Source organism: Benincasa hispida, chromosome 2, assembly GCF_009727055.1.
Source record: "Benincasa hispida cultivar B227 chromosome 2, ASM972705v1, whole genome shotgun sequence".
Taxonomy (NCBI): Eukaryota; Viridiplantae; Streptophyta; class Magnoliopsida; order Cucurbitales; family Cucurbitaceae; genus Benincasa; species Benincasa hispida.
The window spans coordinates 56724071-56744921 of NC_052350.1; the positions used below are offsets into that span (position 1 = coordinate 56724071).

The 20851-nt window shown below is 38.5% G+C and overlaps 2 protein-coding genes across 5 annotated transcripts; both read left to right on the forward strand.

The window, feature by feature from the left end:
- The first annotated feature begins 1322 nt into the window (after positions 1-1322).
- Positions 1323-4544, forward strand: LOC120071825 (protein AUXIN RESPONSE 4). The gene is made up of 2 exons (XM_039024211.1): positions 1323-2708; positions 4121-4544. The coding sequence occupies exons 1-2, from the start codon at positions 1500-1502 to the stop codon at positions 4340-4342; spliced, it is 1431 nt and encodes a 476-aa protein (XP_038880139.1). The 5' UTR covers positions 1323-1499; the 3' UTR covers positions 4343-4544.
- A 1753-nt stretch (positions 4545-6297) lies between these two features.
- Positions 6298-20851, forward strand: LOC120071300 (cyclin-L1-1). Of its 4 annotated transcripts, XR_005480203.1 has the most exons (11): positions 6298-6656; positions 6764-6813; positions 7734-7890; positions 8065-8146; positions 8681-8821; positions 9114-9283; positions 18909-19182; positions 19298-19709; positions 19825-19863; positions 20008-20432; positions 20547-20851. XR_005480203.1 is itself a non-coding variant. In XM_039023493.1 (10 exons), exons 3-10 carry the CDS (start codon positions 7739-7741, stop codon positions 20067-20069), a joined length of 1332 nt encoding a protein of 443 aa, XP_038879421.1. In that variant the 5' UTR covers positions 6298-6656; positions 6764-6813; positions 7734-7738; the 3' UTR covers positions 20070-20515. The 4 variants fall into 4 exon arrangements, 1 of the variants encoding a protein (XP_038879421.1); XR_005480204.1 differs by lacking the exon at positions 6764-6813; XM_039023493.1 differs by lacking the exon at positions 20547-20851 and having other exon boundaries at positions 20008-20515.

The window sequence follows — 20851 nt, forward strand, 5'->3', positions numbered from 1 at the left end:
TACAGGAAAAACTTTGAAAAAAATTTATATGGACAAAACACATCCATTAAATATTCCAATAGAAGTTTGTTCATTGGATATAAAGAAAGATTTATTTCGACCTCGAGAAGATAATGAGGAACTTCTTGATCTTGAAGTACCATATCTTAGTACAATTGATGCACTTATGTATCTTGCTAATAATACAATACCAGGTATTGCATTTTCAATAAATTTATTAACAATATATAGTTCTTTTCCAACAAAAAGACATTGGAACATGATTAAGCATATATTCCGTTATCTCCGATGAACAATCAATATGGATTTGTTTTATTCAAAAAAATCAAATTTTGATCTAGTTGGTTATGCAAAATTTGAATATTTATCTGATTCACACAAAACTAGATCTCAAATAAGTTATTTGTTCACATGTGAATGAACTACTATATCATGGCGATCGGTGAAAAAGACCATAACGGTCACTTCTTCAAATCATGCTGAAATTCTTGCAATTCACGAGACTAGTTGAGAACGTGTATGGCTAAAGTCAATAACTCAGCACATTCGTGAAACGTGTGACTTGTCTTCTAATAAAAAATTTTCAATAATATTATATGAAGATAATACATCTTGCATAGCCCAAATCAAATGAGGATATATTAAAGGAGATAAAACAAATCATATTTCACTGAAACTTTTCTACATTCATGATCTTGAAGAAAATGTCAATATCACTATATAACAAATTTGTTCGAAGGATAACCTGACAGACTTATTTACAAAGGCATTACCGTAACTTTTGAAAATTTGTATTGGAATGCAGCGACTCAAAGGCCTTAAGTGATATTTTCTTGAGGGGAGTAAATATATTGTATTCTTTTAGGAGTATGTATTATATGAAATATGTACTTTTTTTCCTTCACTAGGGTTTTTTCCTATTGGGTTTTTCCTAGTAATGTTTTAACGAGACATATTTCATATATATATATATATGGACATCTAAGAGGGAGTATTATAAATATCATAAAAAATAGATGTCCAATGCTTGGTATCCTAAAAGTCATGTGTCATTTTTCATGTTGTCCATGTCATTTGTAACAATTCATGCTTGGTGTGCATGTAAGTCCACATTCTACTTGCCACTTTTCTAGTGGCATTTGATGGATCTTAATATAATCCACATTGGTGAGAAATCCAATTCAAAATCCCATTAATTTTCATATCCAATTTTATAATTTTAGTTATTTTATTTAGATTATATTTTATTTATTTATTATTATTATATAAATATATTATTATATTATATTTTCTCCATCTTTCCTCAATTTCACAACATATTTAACTTTCTTCCACGGACCAGATCAACTTCCACTTTACCAAATTCCTTCAATTTCCTTCATCTCACAATTTCCTCACTTCTTCATCTTCATCAACCATTTCTTCCTTCCCCTGATTCATTTATTCATTTTCCCCTTGTTCATGCGAGCTTCCATTCCCAAGCTCTCCAATCCCCATCAATGGTGACCATTACCGAGGAACCAGACGAGTCAGTGCCGAAGCCATCAAAGCCTAAATCCAACAAATCAAGTTCATCCTCAAAACCTCCGCCGAGCTCCACCACTGCACCCCCCAAAACCCCTCCATCTCCTACCCCAAATCCGTTCACCTTCTGGTTCTACTTCACTTTAATCGTCTCTTTCGTTACATTTTTCTTCATTTCTCTCCCTTCTCTCTCTCCCCAAGACCCCAAATCCTGGTTTTTAAGCCTACCCACCAGCCTCCGTCAACATTACTCAAAGGGTCGTCTTCTAAAGGTACAAATTAGCCCTAATTTATCTCCAATCGAAGTTTTCGCCGTTGAAAATGGCGTAAAAGGAAATGAAAATGTGGTCATTGTTCATGGGCTGGGGCTGAGCTCTTACTCCTTTCGCAAGGTTTTGGACTCATTAGGTTCCAAAGGAGTTCGTGCTCTGGCGTTTGATCTGCCCGGCAATGGCTTTTCCGACAAATCCACGGCTGAGATCGACGAGAGCTCAAATGGGGTTTTAGGGAGGCTTTTGGATGTCTACAATTTGATTCATGAAAAGGGTATCTTCTGGGCGTTTGATCAGATCATTGAAACTGGGCAGATTCCTTATGAAGAAATTCAAAAACATGTTCCTAAGAGGAAGATCTTGAAGCCAATTGGGTTAGGCCCTGAAGAGATTGGTAGCATTTTGGGGCAAATCGTAGATACTATTGGTTTAGCTCCAGTGCATTTGGTTCTTCACGATTCAGCTTTATCAATGGCGGGATATTGGGTTGCAGAGAATTCAGGATTTGTGAGGAGTTTAACTCTTATTGATACTTTATCAAAGCCTTCTCTTCCTTTATGGCTCTTGGAGTTGCCTGTTGTGAGAGAAGTTATTTTGGGATCAAATTTTGTGTATTCAAGGTTGATCAACCTTTGCTGTTCTAAAGGGAATGATGCTCCCATTGATGTGGAGGCTCATAGAGTTCTTTTGAAGGGCCGCGGTGGGCGGAGGGCAGTTGTTAGCATGGGGAAGAAGTTGAATGATAGCTTTGACATTTCAGAATGGGGTGGTCTGGATGATCTGAAAAGTGTGCCAATGCAGGTTATCTGGTCGAATGGTTGGTCGAATGAATGGAGTGCCGAGGGACGTCGAGTTGCTGATGTGCTTCCACAGGCATCCTTTGTTAAACATTCCGGTGGACGGTGGGCTCAAGTAAGGATCATTACTTCAATTGAGAATTTGTAATGAGTTTAGCTCATGTTCTGTGTAATGAGTTTTCAGTCTATATTGTGGTTTGCTGAATTCAAGAGTATCAATATCCTTTCTAGGACGAGGACTTTCATGGATTTAAGCATAACATAAATATGGTCAGGCCTGCCTATAGAGCGGCTTTAGCATTCGAGTCGGATCTTCATATCTTAGAAGTTAGAACCAGCGTTGTTCTAATCATAATGTGCAAAGTTCGAGTGAAGTAGGTTGTGTATTACATAGCTTAAAAAAATAAAATGAAATCTAATACTTTGAAATTTAACATTATCAAGCTGGACATGTTAAGCATGAAGGTTGTTGATAGGAAGTTGGAGTGCTTGGGATTTTAGTTCTGTAAGACTAGGTGAAAATAAAACTGATAGAGGCTAGGGAGGGGAGAGAAATGAGTGATGTGACACTGGATAACTTATTGAAGAAATATAGACTTGGCCAATGAGGAGTTCGAGACAATATTTCTGTCAACCAGTAGTTGATATGGTGGAAACAGTTTTCTTTTCTAGATTTTACAGAGATAGGTACATAGACAGAGACTTTGTGTTTGTGGAAATGGAGATAGTAGAGAGTCGGAAAGAGATGCTCAACCGCTCAAGACTTCGAGCCTCAGGTTAGATCATTTGAGAGTTGAAACAGGTGGAAATGAAAAATGTTGAATTGTACACATCTGAACATTATATTTGAGGCATCATGTGTGCTTAACAGTTGATTGTAAGAGATTGCTTAGGCTCCTGGTGTTATATGGTCACTTTCTGGCTAGGAGAGTAGAGAACCTTTTAAAACTCTCCTTAATGCATTCATTTTGTAAACTTTTTTTTTTTTTTTTTGAAACAGAAGCAAAACTTTTCATTGAATAATGAACGAGTTTAATGCTCAAAGTACATGAGAGGAAACAAAAATAAAAAGCTTCAAAACTTGCCAATACAAGGTTAGAACCAAATTACAATTGAGAGACTAAAGCTTTGAAGAAGAATTAAGAAACATTCCAATTGAACAAATATCTCATGCTGAATACTCAGCAAAGAGCTATGCAAGAGAACAACGCAATAAGAATTTAGCTCTAGCAAAACCAAAACGATTAGAAAAGAAGCTTCCACCACAACAGCGCACAAAGATTGTGATCATGATTGTGTCTTGTCCATGGTAATAGGCTGATTTCATCTGTCTGTGGATTGACTCCTTGATTATCATTTTTGTTTGCTTAAATGGTCTCCATTAACTAGAATATGTTTATGTCGTCTCAATAAACATTTCATTCACCATCTTTGATAATGATAATCTATTTCTTCAGCTTGCTGGTATATAGACTTGTCATTCTCTCTTTCAATGTTAAATATGCCATTTATCTTTGTCGACCTCAGGAAGATGTAGCTGATGTTGTAGCTGACAGTATAGCTCAGTTCGTATCCTCATTACCCCCCACGGTTAGAAAATCTGCTGAAGAGACTACTCCTGAACACATTCAGAAAGTTTTCGATGAATCTGGAAATAGCGACCACCACCACCATCACGATCATGGGAGCCATGGCATTCATGGAGCTGGTTACATGGACGGATATGGGCTCGGCAGTCATGCCTGGTAAACTAACATCCTCATCTTTCTGCAGGACACACTCTCAAGAGAAGGGGTCAGATATATGAATATCCCATTGAGTCCCTTTGAGTCCTTAGATTGATTGTACTTTTGTTTGAGCTTCTCAGGAAAGACAACCTGACGTAAACGTATCTTGACGACTCGTAACATCTTAGATATTTCAAAAGTTATTTACTTTCTTTTTTTTCTTTTTTCTTTTTCTTTTTCTTTTTCTTTCTTTTTTTTTTTTTTGTTACAGGACATATTAGATTGGTGCTTGCTGATTGGTCTGTATTTAATCGATGTGTTGCTTCATTGTTTTGAATGGTGATCTTACACTTTCATTTCTTGAAACTGAAAATTTTGTTCAGAAGAAGACGAACTTATGCCAGTCTTGGAATAGTTTTGTGTTGTAGGATGCAAGTCTTCGAAAATGTATGGATTTATGAATTACAAAGTTTTATTATTTGTCTTATCAACTTTTGTTTTTATTTAATCATCGATTTGAGCCAATATGAGCATAGCTACTATCGACTTCGAGGTCTAAGACTCAATTTCTCACTTCACATATTGTCAAAAGAAAAATAAAATCTTCATTTGACATATTACTTGTTTATTATCCATCTTTTTTCACTAGGTGAAGAAACGGGATGAAAACAATCTTAAGGCCATGTTTATGCATCCATAAATGTAATCAATCAATGTAAATAAAAAAAAAAAATTAGGATCTATCTCATTTTCATTCATTGTGTTTGTTATACTTAAGAATCAATGTTTATATATTTGATAAAAAGAATTATAGAATAAAAAGTAAAGGTTTTAACACTACTACAAATGGTGTCATTTAGACTTGCAAATTTAATAATGATCATATTTGTAAATTATTTATTTGTGTGGCATATCTACAAATATGACAATCAATTTTGACACTCATTACAATTATTTTAAATCCTAAGTTTAGCCTTGACTTTTTAGGAGGCGTTTGGGGGCAAGAGTTACCATCAAAATATAATAACACCTCTTGCTATAAAAATTATTTCAAAATCTCCAACTAGTCATAGTCAACACTATTTCAAAACCCCTATTTGCTACCGTATTTATTATTTACTATTTTATATTCATCATTTTTTTTATTATTTACTGCAATGTTTACTATTTCCTCCTCAAACTAAAATAGTTTACACCTTAAACACATACAATTATAACTCAAACTAAAACAATTTACACCCTAAACGCAAACTATCATAACCCAACTATAATAACCTAAGACTATAATAACTAATTCATTGCCCCAAACGCCCCCTAAGTATTGTGTCAAATAGGATTCAAAACTTTTTAAAGTGCTATTTGACATTTTAAAAATTCAAATATTTACTAAACAATAAATTGAAAGTTTTTTCTTTTTTGGTAGCCATAGGCAAGGTGAGAGATTTGAATCTTTTACTTTTTGGATGAAGATACATGTTTCATATTAATTGAATTATGTTCATACTGACACAAAATTAAAAGTTTAATATCCAATCTAGAATGAAACATCAATTTTATTCCTCATAGATTAATTAATTTTTAAAAATTTCTCCTATGTGAGAAATTTATTAGAGGCCTTTAAAGTGTAAAAGTCCATTAGATACAAAATTCTACAAATAAATAAATTTAGGATCCTTGTATATTCTTTGATGATTTTCAATAAAAACTTTAACTATTAACATTATAATTCATGGTGGCTACCTACTTATTAGGATTCTAAGAATTATTCTTTAATAATAATTATTAGTGTGTAAGTTAGCACAGAGGAAGGGATATAAAAATAAATAAAAAAATAAAAAAATAGAAGATTTTTATAGACAAAATAAATAAAAGCTTTGTTTCTCGTTGAAAAGAAAGAAAAAAAAATCATAGTTTCGTAATTTTGCTAAAGAATAAGGTTATTTAGACAATTTCTCCAATTGTATTTCATATACTAAAAGAAACCCCTTCTTCTTCTCTTTTACATATCTAGCCCACCTTTGTCACCGCATTGATCCTCTCCCTCCGACACCGGCGTCCACCTCAACCCTCCGGTGGTAGCAGTTTTGCGTCGCAGGTCTTCTGCTAAGACTCACGGCACGGCAGTGCAACCTGCTCCGGCGAAAAACACGGCGGCACGCCTAATTCTTGCGGCATCTCCCTGACGTGTGCGAACTTCCTTTCAGCAACCTCTCTCTCTCGCAAATCTCTCCCTCCGGCGACCTATACTTAGAACTGACGTAACCTCCAACCACGTTAGGCTTGTAGCGGAAAACCCTTTCGTGCATGAACCAGCAAAGACTCACTCGATTTAAGCGGTAAAATCTTGATTATTCACTTATTTAGGGTTGATTAGGTTGTTCCATATTGAAAATCTGTTTATTTAGCTTTTAATCTTGGAAACTGTGTTTTTGAAATGAATTAGGCTGCGCACAACTTTGGGTTAGTAGAATCTTAGTTCGTGAAAGGATTTAGGTAAGTGGGTCATACCAGTAGTATTTTAGTTGTTTGCTTGTTTGATGCCTTTTATTGTTTGCGTGTTCTGAAATAGTTAATTGTGTTTCTTTTATTGATTTTTGAGATTAATGTGATGTATGCTGGATTTATTTGGTTTATGCATGTCGAGTGTTGTTTATTGAGGTCTATTAATCGATTATATTATAGAAAACATGCTGAAAATTTGTTAGGGAAATATTTATTTGAGTGCGAGTTGTTGATTATGTCAAAAGCTTGATGTCTAAGCTGAGCCAGGAAGGAAGTATATGGTAATTGGATTCATTTTGTCTTATCGTTGGAAAAATTCATGATTATTTGATGTGCAAAGAACTAAAGGTGTAGTGTGAACATACTTCAAGATAGATATAGGGGCGCTCGAGTCATTGATTACGTCAAAAGCTTGATGTCTAAGCTGAGCAAGGGAGGAAGCATGGTAATTGCATTTATTTTGTTGTATAAGTTGTGAAAATTCATGACTATATGATGTATAAAGAACTGAGGGCATTAACATGTTTTCAAGATAGGTATTGGGGCGCTTGAGTAAAACTGTACTGTTAGAGAGTGTTTTTTTTATGATTGTGCTATTAGTAAGAACAATTGAGTTTTCAAGCTTGATTTTGAGAAGGCCTTTGATATGGTTGACTGGGACTTGAATAAGCATGTTTCTTGAATTTTGGCACTTTAATCTCTCATGGTTATATATTTTTTTCTTTCTTTTGAATGCTGGTTATTGCTTATTTTGTCATATTTAAGAGGATTATGGAGGAATCAAGATGAAATGTTTAATCATGAAAACTAAACTAGAAGAAACAAATTAGTCTTCGTCAATTGTACCTGGTGATTTCTATTTGAGAGTTTTTCTTGATGTCAGTTAATTTTTCTTTTTCCTTACTTCACAGGTCTGATGATTTACACGGCCATCGACACGTTTTATCTAACTGATGAGCAGTTAAAGAACTCACCTTCGAGAAAGGATGGGATTGATGAAGCCACTGAAACCACCCTGAGGATCTATGGTTGCGATCTCATCCAAGAGGCTGGCATATTGCTTAAATTGTAATTCCACACTTTTCTTTTCTAAAAATTGTAATGTCATGCTTTAAAACATTTCATGGTTTTTCCCTATGACATGGGAGCAAAGAGTGTTTGTGTGTGTGTGTATCATACTACCTGTGTAGTGTTACCTTTTTTTTTTTTTTTTTTTTTTAATTTTTAAATTGTTTCTTTCAGGCCTCAAGCAGTCATGGCTACTGGACAAGTTTTATTCCATCGATTCTATTGCAAGAAATCATTTGCCCGCTTCAATGTCAAGGTTATTTTTGTTTCAATTATTAGTTTTTCCGTGTTTACATCTATTAAACTTTCATAATTGAATGTAAAGGAAATACTTTTTAAATTCTACTTGGACTACTCTTTTCTAGTTATTGTACTGCTCCAATGTTGTCTATAATCTAGTTTGCTAGATGTCTTCTTTATTATCCTTTGTCTGCTGCCTTCTTAGATGTCTCTTTCCCTCTCGCTAAACCTCCCATTCTTTCAAGAATGGGTCAATCATCTAAAGAAATTATTTTTTTTCTGGTTGTTTATGTTCTTCAATTTTTCTGAACACTTGACATTTGCGTAATTAACTCAAGTTGTTTTATTAAGCTCATAAAAGGGTTAAGGGTTTCATTTGCCATGGAAGTATGGTTGTTTCATTACTAAAGAAAAAAACAAAGTTAAGGTTGTATTTTCTTTTATTCTCTTTTCTTTTAAAATTTTAATTTTTAACTTTTCTGATATTTTAAAAATATTTTTAATCTCCCCCCGATGTCATGCTTTATTGGTTTATGATAATTTCCTGCAGAAAGTTGCTTCTAGTTGCGTGTGGCTTGCATCAAAGTTGGAGGAAAATCCTAGGAAAGCCAGACAAGTAATTATTGTTTTTCACCGAATGGAATGCAGGAGAGAGAACTTACCTATAGAGTTCTTGGACCCTACTCTCAAGGTCTGAATTTGATTTTTTATCTTCAGGTTCTATTTTTCAATCTTAGGATCCATTCTTTCTTCTTTTTTAATTAAATGGTTGGTTGTCCTTTGCACAAAAAAGATAAAAAAGTTTGAAATCATATTGTGCAATCTAGCTTTGCTAATATTTTCACATATATTGATTCTGCCCCCTTCTTGGCTATGTTATAGCTGTTTCATTTCTCTTTATATTTTTCACTTAATTGACATCGTAGTTTTTTCTTTTATTATATTTACATTACATTTTAATTATTTTGTTTTATTTCAATCAGAAATATGCAGACTTGAAGATGGAGTTGAGCAGAACAGAGAGGCATATATTGAAAGAGATGGGTTTCATTTGTCATGTTGAACATCCGCATAAATTCATATCTAACTACCTTGCAACCCTTGGAACACCTCCAGAATTGAGGCAAGAAGCTTGGAATCTAGCCAACGACAGGTATAATAATCAAAAGTTTATTGCCATGTTGATTTTATTTTGCACGCTTATCTTCTCGTTTAGATTCAAAGAGCTCAAGTGAGATAATACAAATATATCGGTAAATTGCTTTTGAGTTACAAACTTAAAAATCTAGGGACCAAACTTGTAATTTATTAGCTGAAGTTCTTAGGAGGTCTTGGGTTGGCTCATGGTGGAAAGGGGGATTGTTCCACTTTGGACCATTGGCCAGCTTTTTCTAAACCTCAATAAGAAACTTGCTTTCGTTGAGTATAATTGAATAAATGAAAGAACAGCCTGATAGAACTTGGGTTATGTATTTACTATTTTGGCCAAATTGCCAAGGAAGCCGAGACTTCCCCCTGTACACCAGCTCCCTGAGCATTCACAAAATACAATCAAGATATGCCTCAGCTCACCCCCCTCCCTTCTTAAATACTCTAATTGGTAACTAATTGGATTTTCTTTGGGCCCACAAGATCCACACAGCCTCCTAAACTAATTTTATTCCTCACCCTCACCCATTTACATTTGATTCTCCATTTACATTTGCTTCCTTTCCCATATCTCTCTTATTTCGTTTCTTCTCATACTTCTTAATGATTGGGGGCCTATCACTACCTGCCCCCCAAGAACGCACCTTGTCCTCAAGGTGAATGCTTGGAAATTGTTCTTTGATTTGCCACGGCATTCTCCCAAGTTGCATTTCGGGAATCATACCATCCCATTGAATAAGAACCTCAAAATCGATTGGTGATTAACTAGTGTTGTGCCAACCTTTCGTATACCTAAAATAGCAACCGAATGAGGGCTTAATTGTCCCTCGTTCTGCCATATCGGAGGAGTGGTTATCCTTGGAAACAATGTGCTGATTGCCTTCCGAAGTTGAGACACATGAAACACTGGGTGGATGTTTGATATGTGGGTGGAAGATCAAGTTTATATGCCACCAGGCCAATTTTCTGAATGATTTGGAAAGGGCCTCTGAAGCGAGGAGCGAGTTTTGAGTGCTTATTAATCAACAGAGAGCTTTGGCGATATGGTTTGAGTTTAACCTAAACCCAATCGGATATTTTCAAAATTCACCTCTCTTCTTTTAGCATCCACAAGAGACTTCATCCGTCGTTGTGTTGCCTTCCAGTGTACCCTTAAGGTTTTTGAGCATCTCATCTCTATCTTTTAATAGGATGTCCACTTCTCCAACCATAGCGGTCCCAGCTTCATATGAGACTAACGGGGGAACAGGTCGGCCATACACTACTTCATAAGGGGATTTCTTGATAGCTGTATGATAGGAAGTGCTGTAGTTGTATTCTGTCCATGCCAACCATTTGGACCATTTTGTTGGTGTTTCCATGGCAAAGCATTGTAGATATGCTTCTAATCCTCGATTGACAACTTCTTTCTGACCGTCGGTTTGTGGATGATACGATGTGCTCCGTTTCAATTGGGTACCCATCAATTTGAATAGTTCTTCCCAAAAGAGGCTTGTGAATATTTTATCTCTGTCGGACACGATGCTTCGGGGCACCCCATGTAGTCTTACTACTTCCTGAAGGAATATCCCTGCTACTACGGCTGTTGTGTAAGGATGACGAAGGGCGATGAAGTGTGCGTATTTTGATAAACGGTCAACCACCACCAAAATGGAGTTGTGCCCTTCAGATTTCGGCAAACCATCAATGAAATCCATGCTAATGTCGTTCCAAATTAGTCCGGTATAGGCAAAGGATGCAACAATCCCGTCAGCGCTAAGGACAAGTATTTGGCTTGTTGGCAAACGGAACAATCACCAACAAATGCACGCACCCGAGCTTTCATTCGCTTCGAGAAAAATTCCTTCTTGAGACATTGGTACTATTCTCTGTTTATACAATAAAAGTTCCCCTTTCAAAGTGTAGCCTTGTGGGTAAGGATTTCTAGCTTGAATACTATCTCAAATGCCTCTTAATTCTTCATCTTGATCAATCTGACTACTAAAGACAGCTGGGTCAATAGTATCCACAACACTCAACAAACTCAGTTCCATTGGCGAAGGTAATCGGGACAACGCATCAGCTGTCGAATTTTCTAACCCCTTTTTGTATTCAATCTTAAAAGTCATACTCGATTATTTTTGCTACCCATTTTTGGTATTCACCGGTAATGATTCGTTGTTCTAGTAAGAACTTAAGGCTCTTCTGATCGGTGCGTACTGTAAATCGTCGGCCCAATAAATATGGTCTCCATTTTTGGACAGCCATGACAATTACAATCAATTCACGCTCATAAACAGCCTTGAGGCTGTGTTAGTGGCAGGGCGTGGCTGAAGTAGGAAAGGGACGACCTTCCTGCATTAAGACAGCTCCGACGCCCACCCTTGATGCGTCCGTTTCCACTACAAATGGTCGGGTGAAGTCGGGCAGCCCTAAAACAGGGAGTTGTGCCATCTTTAGAGTCTCAAAAGTTGTCTGGGCTTCCTCATTCCACTTAAAACTATCCTTCTTGAGTTGTTGAGTTAATGAGAATGCAATTGCTCCGTAGTTAGCCACAAATTTCGTGCAAATGAGAAGTGGTTTGTAGAATGCGCCGTTTGGCCAATCACTGGAGGAAGAAAGAACATCCACATCCCATTTGGCAATGAAAAATCAGGTTGGCAAGATTTTAAGGACATGATCGAAGGCTGCATTCGAAATTTCAGAGCGTCCCCTGCTTTCCAGGTTAGTCCTCCTCCACCTAGTCCTTCCCCTAATCAGGGGCTGGTCAGTAGTCGTAGCCTTGCTCTTCCACCTCGTGGAAAAACCTTTTCGGAAGCTTTACAAGCATTTAGGTCCCTGAATCCCTTAGCTTCTCCTTTTTTTACTCTCCCCTATTCCACTCTCGAAAAAACAGAGTAACCAATCTTTTTGGACTCAGAAGAATTTTGATGTTTTGAATGAAGATTTTAGTAATTTATGGATTATTTCAAGATTATTAGCATCAAATGGGTGGAAGGAAATCGCCAAAGAGCCGAGTAAGGTTCTCGGTACCAATGTTATCATCAATCCCCTGTTCGCAGACAAGGCTCTAATCAAGATTAGCCAAGGAGACTTAAACGAAAAAGTGCCAGCTCAGGGCAAATGGAACCAATTTGGTCCCTTTCATTTGTTGTTGGAAAAATGGAATCCCCTTGGTCATGGAAGGCGATCAGTAATACAGGGTTTTGGGGGTTGGGTGTCAATCAAAAACCTCCCTCTAGATTATTGGTGTAGAAGCACCTTTGAGACAATCGGGGCTTACTTTGGTGGACTCATTTCAATTGCATCAGAAACACTTAATCTCATCAATTGCTTAGAAGCTAAAATTCAAGTCAGGAAAATCTTCGTGGGTTTATGCCAGCCACCATTGAAATTAAAGATGAAATTCGTTGAAGCTTTTATTTAAATTTTGGGGATATTACTTGCTTTCATCAGCCTACAAATCTTCCTAATAATGTACTATTCAAAGATTTCTCCAATCCAATAGACTTAATTCAACTACAAGAAGTCTTGAAGGACGAAGATGCCACCTCCCAAATTGATATTTCGAATGGTCCTTCCTATTGTCAGTTAAGTCCAAGCCAAAGTTCTCAAGAAGTCCAAAAGCGGTGGCAAAGAAGGAAGTCCAGAAGCCACAGGCTTCGAAAACCAGTAAGGGAGCTTCAGGGGAAGGTGAAAAGTCACCCCTTTTGGGTATTAACACCGTTAACTCAGAAATCCAAAGGCCTATACTTTTGAAAGAAGAAGTCAACCAGTCACTAAGACCTGACGAGGGAAATCTGTCAAGAAAGAAAGTTGAAAAGTCTTTATCCCCTGCCTTGCAGCCTCAGCCTTCCGAGAGTAAAAAGTTTCAATTGAAGAAAGTCGAAAAGTCTTTAGACTCAAGTATTTTGCCAGCAAAGGAGCCTCGTGCAAGTAATATGGCTCCTCGAGTTCCACAATCTGCTTTTAACTCTCCCTCGGCCATTAAGAAGAAAGAGAATTTGAAAAAGGGAGATTCAACCGACATTTCTCACTCAAAAGTTGAAAAGCCACTCGCGCCAAAAAGAAAAAAGAAAACAAAGTTATTAGGCCTTTGCAACGTGGTTTTCCCCTCAGCCTCTTCTTCATTTGAGAATGCCTTAACCACGATTGAAGACCAAGCAACCCTCAAGCCCTCTTCTCCCTTCCCCTGCCTTAACACAACTTCCCTGCTCCCCCCTGAACTGCCAGAACAATTGAATCCTCTGCCATTGCCCCCACTCCCCCCTTGTATTGCCAGGACAGTTGAATCCTCTGCCATTGCGACCCTCAAGCCCTCTCCTCCCCTCAGCATTAAACCACTACCTAAACCCTGCAAAACAATAACAAAGAGGCTCTACAGAGCACGCCAATCCTCATGCCTTTTCAAGTCATTTCCAAAGCACTTCATCAGAAGAAAGTATCTAAAGGAGCACTCTAAGAGCCTTTGTCTCAAATCCAAATCAGTGGCTGATCAGATTCCGGAAGTTAGAAGCACCTTTTCACAAGAGCAGCCTCATTCTAACAGGTCAGACAACCAACTCTCGCTCCCCCCTCTCCTCAAGCGACCAGTTTTCTACCCACCTAACCCGGATTGTTTCTTTCTGAGAGGAACTTCAAGCTTCTCCCCGGATGCCTCAATGAATGAAAAGAAGGATGGCTCTTTCGACTCCCCTTTCAGTGTGAGTAGTGAGGAAATTAATTGGAACAACACATCAAGAGAACAAGAAGTGTCAAAAACGGAAGATCCTCTACTTGTTGATTTAAATCCCCTGTTTCAGACAGAGGACAAGACCTCTGAGGTAAATGCCTTTAGCCCTGCTCCCTCCGCCCCCTCAGCAATCCCTTCTGACCTCCCAGCACATCTATTGAGCATAGTCTTTGATTGCAACCTAGTTTTGGATTGACTTATGACTGCCAAGGCTGCTCTCCAACTCTAAACACGAAAAGATGAAAATAGTGACTTGGAACACAAGAGGCCTAAAAAATAGTAATAAAAGGATGGCTCTCAAACGCTTCTTAAAGAAAATTAACCCCTCATTAGTGTTAATTCAAGAATCCAAGAAAGAAAATTTCGATGCAAGCTTTATTAAATCTATTTGGAGTTCCAAAGAGGTCGGCTGGGATTTTGTTGAATCCTTTGGTGCTTCTGGTGGAATGTTGACAATGTGGGATACTAACCTGATTTTGGTATTTGAAACTCTCAAAGGAGGTTATTCCCTTTCAATAAAATGTACCACTATCTGTAAAAACAATTGCTGGATTACTAATGTATATGGGCCAACCGACTACAAAGAAAGAAAATTTGTGTGGGAAGAACTACTTTCTCTTGCAGCTTATTGTGAAGAGGCATGGTGCATTGGTGGAGATTTTAATATCACAAGGTGGGCACATGAGAGGTTCCCTTTGGGCCGAAGTACTAGAGGCATGAGAAAATTTAATGGTTTCATAGAACAAGCGAAACTCTTGGAAGTCTGTTTGAGTAATGGGAGTTTCACCTGGACAAGGGAAGGTAGCTCAGTTTCAAGATCCCTTCTAGACCCGTTTTTTATATCAAAAGAATGGGATGAGTTATTTGAAAATTCAAGAGCCAATAGACAAGCCCGAATATTCTCAGATCACTACCCAATTTTACTAGAGGCTGGTTCTTTCAGTTGGGGACCCTCCCCCTTCAGGTTTTGCAACAGCTGGCTGCTCAACAAGGAGTGTATCCAAATCATCGAGAAAGCATGGTTTAATAGCAAAAGTACATGGTTGGGCTGGCTTTGTACTCAGTCAGAAGCTAAAAGGGATACTCTTGCCGACTTCTAGCTGGTCCTAACCTCCACAACCCCATCCGACTTCTTTGGTGTAATGCAATAAAAGCTCTCTTGGCAGACCTTTGGTTTGAGAGAAATCAAAGGATTTTTCACAACAAAGCTCTTGGATGCCAAGATCGCCTTGATTCCGCTTGCCGTCAAGTTTCCTCTTGGTGCATACTCTCCGAACTTTTCAATGCTTATAGCCTATCGAATTTCAACCTCAACTGGGGGGCTATCATCTTCACTTCCACCTTTGGACAGCAATAATTAGTGCCGGACGTCTGTTTTCACTTATTCTAGTTCCCCTCCCCCCCCCCAAACCATATCTTTGAACTCTTTAATTATTACCCTCAGTTTTAGGCCACTGTTTTGGCTTGTTTTCCGGTTATTGTTCCTTGATTTATACTCTTTTTAGTGTTTTTTCTCTCCTATGTGGTTACATTGGATGTGATGAGGGTGCTAAGGGGGTGTCAACCTAGTTGAGATGCCCGGGTGCACCTCCTGATCCTAAAAGAAGTCCTAGTATTTTCGTTTTTGTTCATTGTATAACCCTCTTGTACTTTGAGCCTTAGCTCTTCTCTATAATTTAATATAATGACCCGTTTTCTATTAAAAAAAAAAAGAAAAAAGAAGATATCATTCATTACCGAATGAAACATTGATGGGGCATTTTGTATTTCGAACGGTATGACCAAGAATTTGTAATGACCCTCATGAGTCCGAAATGCTGTTTTGTGGATGTCTTTGGGTGTTACTCTTATTTAGTGATACCCTAACTTCAAATCTATTTTGGAGAAAACCATGGCTCCTACTAATTCATCAAGTAACTCATCAACAACTGGAATCGGGAAATTATTTGGCACCATCACCTGATTGAGAGCTCTGTAATCGACACAAAATCTCCAGCTGCCGTTTTTCTTTTTAACCAACAAAACTGGGTTGGAGAAAGGACTGGTACTTGACTGTATAACCCCTGCAGCCGATATCTCCTCAACTAACCGCTCGATCTCATTTTTTGGAATTGGGGGTATTGGTATGGGCGAATGTTCACTGGATCGGCCCCTGATTTTAGTTCGATGAGATGGTTGTTGTGTCGCTCTGGAGGAAGTCCTTCGATGGGCTGAAGTATTGATGGAAATTTTCGTAAAACCATTTGAATGTCGGGGTGGCTTCCTTCATGGTCTGGTTTCTGGATTTCTTCAGCTGCGTGGGTTATGAGCGAATTCAGCTCCAACAATATTCCTTGACAAGCTTCATCATCGATTTAAGGGAGATTTGTGATTTCATCAGACTCCTATCTCCTTTAAGGTGCACCCACCTCGCCAATTTGGAAGTCCATCTCGGACATGCTTCGGTCGCACACAACTCGCCCTAACAGTATAAGCCATTGGACACCCAAAACAACATTAGCAATGCCTAGGGGTAAAGGAAAAAAAATCATTAATGATAGTGAGATTGGGAAGATTCAGTACCGCACCTTTGCAGATTTCGGTAGTCCGAACGAAATTTCCAGTGCCTAACATGATGCTATAGCTTGTCGTGGGTGTTTGTGGCAACTCGAGGATTGCCACTAATTCTTTATCGATGAAATTATGCGATGCGCCACTACCAATTAGAACCACCACATCTTTATCTCTAATTACCCCTTTTACTTTAATCGTTCGTGGTGAGTCGATTCTGGCTAAAGAGTTGAGCGACAACCCTACAATTCCATCCTCAGTTGTGTCCATCACCATCGTTTCTAGGGTTGCCGGTGGAGTTTCTTCGAATTCGACCTGCCCTTCACTCGTCTCAACCGCTAATTCTTCTCCTTCTTCGTCATGGTGTATTAAGATGCTTAGCTCCTTCTTTATGCAACAGTGACTCGGAGTGTATTTCTCGTCACATTGATAACATAGGCCCTTATCCCTCCGATTTTGCATCTGAAGGCACCGACGGTGAACGTCTTCCCATTCACGTCTCTCAGAGTCACCGAGTTGGAGGGAACACTCATGCTTTGGCTTGGGTTAAGAGAAATGGTTCAAGTTGTCAGGTTGCTGAAGTTGGCCTGACTCGGGGTGGAGTTGGAGCCTACTGAAGATATGGATGCGGTCGCTTTCGATGGGCTTGGACCTTCCCCTCCCCACTTCTTCCTACGAGCCTCCTCCGTGTCTTCTATTAATTGGGCCATTCTCATTTTCTCCTTAATCCCTTCGAGTTTGAACATCCGCATTTCGATCTGTATTTTTTTGAGCCCATTAACAAACTTGCTCTCTAGAGTTTTGTCCGACAGGTCTTTCGGAGGCCCCAATAACTGCTCGAATCGCCGTTGGTAAGCCCTCACTGTGCCCTCTTGCTTCAGAGTAAGGAACTGAGCTCGATGGTCTTCCTCTTTTGCCGGTAGGAAATGTACCACATGCTCCACCGCTTGTACGGGCCCCCGTCAATTCCTTTCGGGAAGGGAGGATTAAGAAAATCCTCCTTAAACTTGGCCCAGGTATCCATTGGCATCCGCTCCTCCCACTGCTGCTATTCGAGTGCCTCCCCTTCCAAGCACAGGATCGCCGCTTCAATCTTGTCCTTCTCCGTCAGCCGATTAACAACGAAATATCTCTCGACCCGATGAAACCATCCTAGTGGATCGTCACTTACTTCACCTTTGAAGATTGGGATCTCTAGCTTCCCCTTAACCTTATATCGAACAAAGGTACGTCCCTTTTTTCCTTCTCCATCTGGCTCCCTTTTCTCACACTCTCCTTAGTCAATGGTTGTTTCCCCTTTTCCGTCGCGGTTCGTTCAGATGAGCCTGAGTCATTGTCGCCAGGGGTCCCCCCTTTTTTTGACCAAGCTTCCAACGCATGTAACATCTTTTGCTCCAACATTTCCCCTAACGCTTCCAGTCTTGCTGCCATTGATTGCTTTGTTATTTGTTGCATTTCAATAAATCGTTGATCCATCCTAGTCTCCATCCCCACCTGCAATAGGGTTATTTGTTCCTCAAGAGCAGACATTCTAGTTTCAATTTTCTTCACCATTCCCCAAAGAACAATGGCTCTGATACCAAAATGATAGAACTCGGGTCATGTATTTACTATTTTGGCCAAATTGCCAAGGAAGCCGAGACTTCCCCCTGTACACCAGCTCACTGAGCATTCACAAAATACAATCAAGATATGCCTTGGCTCACCTCCCTCCCTTCTTAAATACTCTAATTGGTAACTAATCGGATTTTCTTTGGGCCCACAAGATCACACAGCCTCTAACTAATTTTATTCCCTCTCCCTCACCCATTTACATTTGATTCTCCATTTACATTTGCTTCCTTTCTCATATCTCTCTTATTTCGTTTCCTCTCATATCTCCTAATGATTGGGGGCCTATCACAGCCTAACTGAACATTGACCATCACATCATCACATCAGGTTCATTCAATTAGAACAGTCTCACCTAACGTTCCAATCTAGCACTAAGGCATGCCGATAAGGCCACTTACCTTATACCAGAAACTAAACAAGTCATCAGTTTCACCAATGAAAGTTTTTGACCTAACCTAAAACAGTTTCTAAAAATCAATACAAAATTTTGAGATCCCATTTAAATGCTGTACTTTACCTGAAATGTGATCAAGAGGGTTACTTTAATGGTTCTTGTCCGACATCACTCCTTGACCCAATTTAATCCGAACAGAAACTAGTCCTCAAAACTAAACAGAGAAGTTCTAATAACTAGGAGCTAAGTGAAATACCTGATTCTAATTCATCGGGTTTGGATCGAGTCATTATACCTACATTAAATTATTACATATTATATGAGATAATTTGTTAATTTAGTTTTTAATATATGGAGCAGTTTGCGTACAACCTTGTGCGTTCGATTCAAGAGCGAAGTTGTGGCTTGTGGGGTTGTATATGCTGCTGCTCGGAGATTTCAAGTACCCCTTCCTGAAAATCCACCTTGGTGGAAGGCATTTGATGCAGAGAAGTCAGGAATTGATGAAGTTTGTCGAGTTTTGGCACATTTGTATACCCTTCCGAAGGCACAATATATCCCAGTCTGCAAGGATGGAGATTCATTTACATTTTCTAATAAGTCATGGGATTCACAATCTCTTCCAGCCACCAAGGTGCTTTAATTTTTTGTTATGGTTATTATATATATAATATATTTTATTGTGCTGCCTAGTTTCGTATGATCTTTTACTGGCTGCATAAGTTGAATTTTGCATCTTTCAATTTCAGGAAGTTCCACAAAGCAGTCCAACAGCCAACGATGATACTTCTATGGTAAAAGCCACCGCTGGAACTAATCCTGAATCAGGGGGGTCCAAAGATGAGATGCTTAAATTAGCCTTAAACAAGCTCAAGGAATCTAAGAAGAGTGATGACGAATCCAAGAGCCATACGCTTGAAGCCACTACTAGGGAGGAGCTTGTGCCAAAATCAAAATCTGATCGAAGGGCTGAGATTGGTGAAAGGAACAAGGAGAGAGAAAGAGACAGGGATAGAGAAAGAGAGAGGGAAAGAGACAGAACCAAGTCTCGAGATCGAGATAGGGGTCGGGATTCTGACAGAGAACGTGAGAGAGAGGATGGAGACAGAGACAAAGCCAAGGATCGAGCTCATCGCTCAAAGGATAGGGGGAAGGAACTAGGTTAAATTCTAATTTGATTATTTCCTGCACTTTTAGTCAATCGATTTGACGGAATTCAGCCAATCGAGTAGATGGAATTCAATTCGAATAATAATATTTTCAATAATAAATGCAGGAGGGCATTTGGAGAAATCAAGACACCACTCGTCGCGAGGTATTCCTCCTGTTTCTCTTCTTTCTTTCCACGTTGAAGGAAAATTGACTGCTTCTTGAATGAGGGTGAAAGAAAAGATTAGATTTCGCTAGTTTCTGTGGTCTTTAATAATAACATGACAGGCAATTTTTTTCTTCTTTTCAGATCGTGAATACCATAGCTCATCTTATTCTTCACGCGATAAAGATCGTCATAGGCATCATTGATAGATCAGGGTTTGATCAAAATCTTCTACAATTGGTGGCATTGACATGTACATGCAGTTTAGTAGTCGGTATCTGGTTTCTTCTCTTGGATTTGTACCAACTTCAAGTACACGAGTATAGCGAATGAGGTGTCCTGATCTATCGAGATTGTACAAACAGAGGAAGCTTGTAAGCACCCATCTTGGCTCGATAATTTTCTGTTCAACCATTTTAGATGACTACTTTTCAGGTTAAGAGCCATTCAATTCTTACTTTCCAACTCCGTGAGCTTTTCTAAAATATTTTGCCTCCGAATGTTGGTGGGGCGCTGGAATCTGAACTTTGAGTTTGTATGAAGCCAGCTTTTAGGCCTATAATCAATAGGTACTTTTGAATACAAAGTTACAAGCTGTAGCATCTACTACATCTGGTTATCATTTTCGTCATTAATATTTTTTTTGCTCTCTTTTCTGGTTTTCTTGAATTGATTATTCTTAGGAATTGGAATCAAATTGATTGATATGAATATGAAGAATGTTGAATGGATGTATTGGCGTGATACTTAAGCGTTGACAAAGGTCGGTTGGTATCTGCAGCTTTTCCTCATTGAGATTGAGAGGCTGTGCCAGGAATGTATCAATGGTGTTGGACCTTAAGCTGTTTGTCACTCGAGTTACCGAGTATTTCAAGTACATTATCTTACATTTTTCTGTTCTCTTTAATTCGTGGAATGGTGTTATTCAGTTATTGACATTACTTGAACAAGATTTTCAAGTTCTAAAGAACAGTGTTATTGATCTTTA

Coding starts and splice junctions, on each gene's coding strand:
- LOC120071825 (XM_039024211.1), top strand. CDS start 1,500: ATGGTGACCATTACCGAGGAACCAGACGAGTCAGTGCCGAAGCCATCA. Junction 2,709..4,120: donor CCGGTGGACGGTGGGCTCAA/GTAAGGATCATT, acceptor TGTCGACCTCAG/GAAGATGTAGCTGATGTTGT.
- LOC120071300 (XM_039023493.1), top strand. CDS start 7,739: ATGATTTACACGGCCATCGACACGTTTTATCTAACTGATGAGCAGTTA. Junction 9,284..18,908: donor TGGAATCTAGCCAACGACAG/GTATAATAATCA, acceptor TATATGGAGCAG/TTTGCGTACAACCTTGTGCG. Junction 19,183..19,297: donor AATCTCTTCCAGCCACCAAG/GTGCTTTAATTT, acceptor TTTCAATTTCAG/GAAGTTCCACAAAGCAGTCC.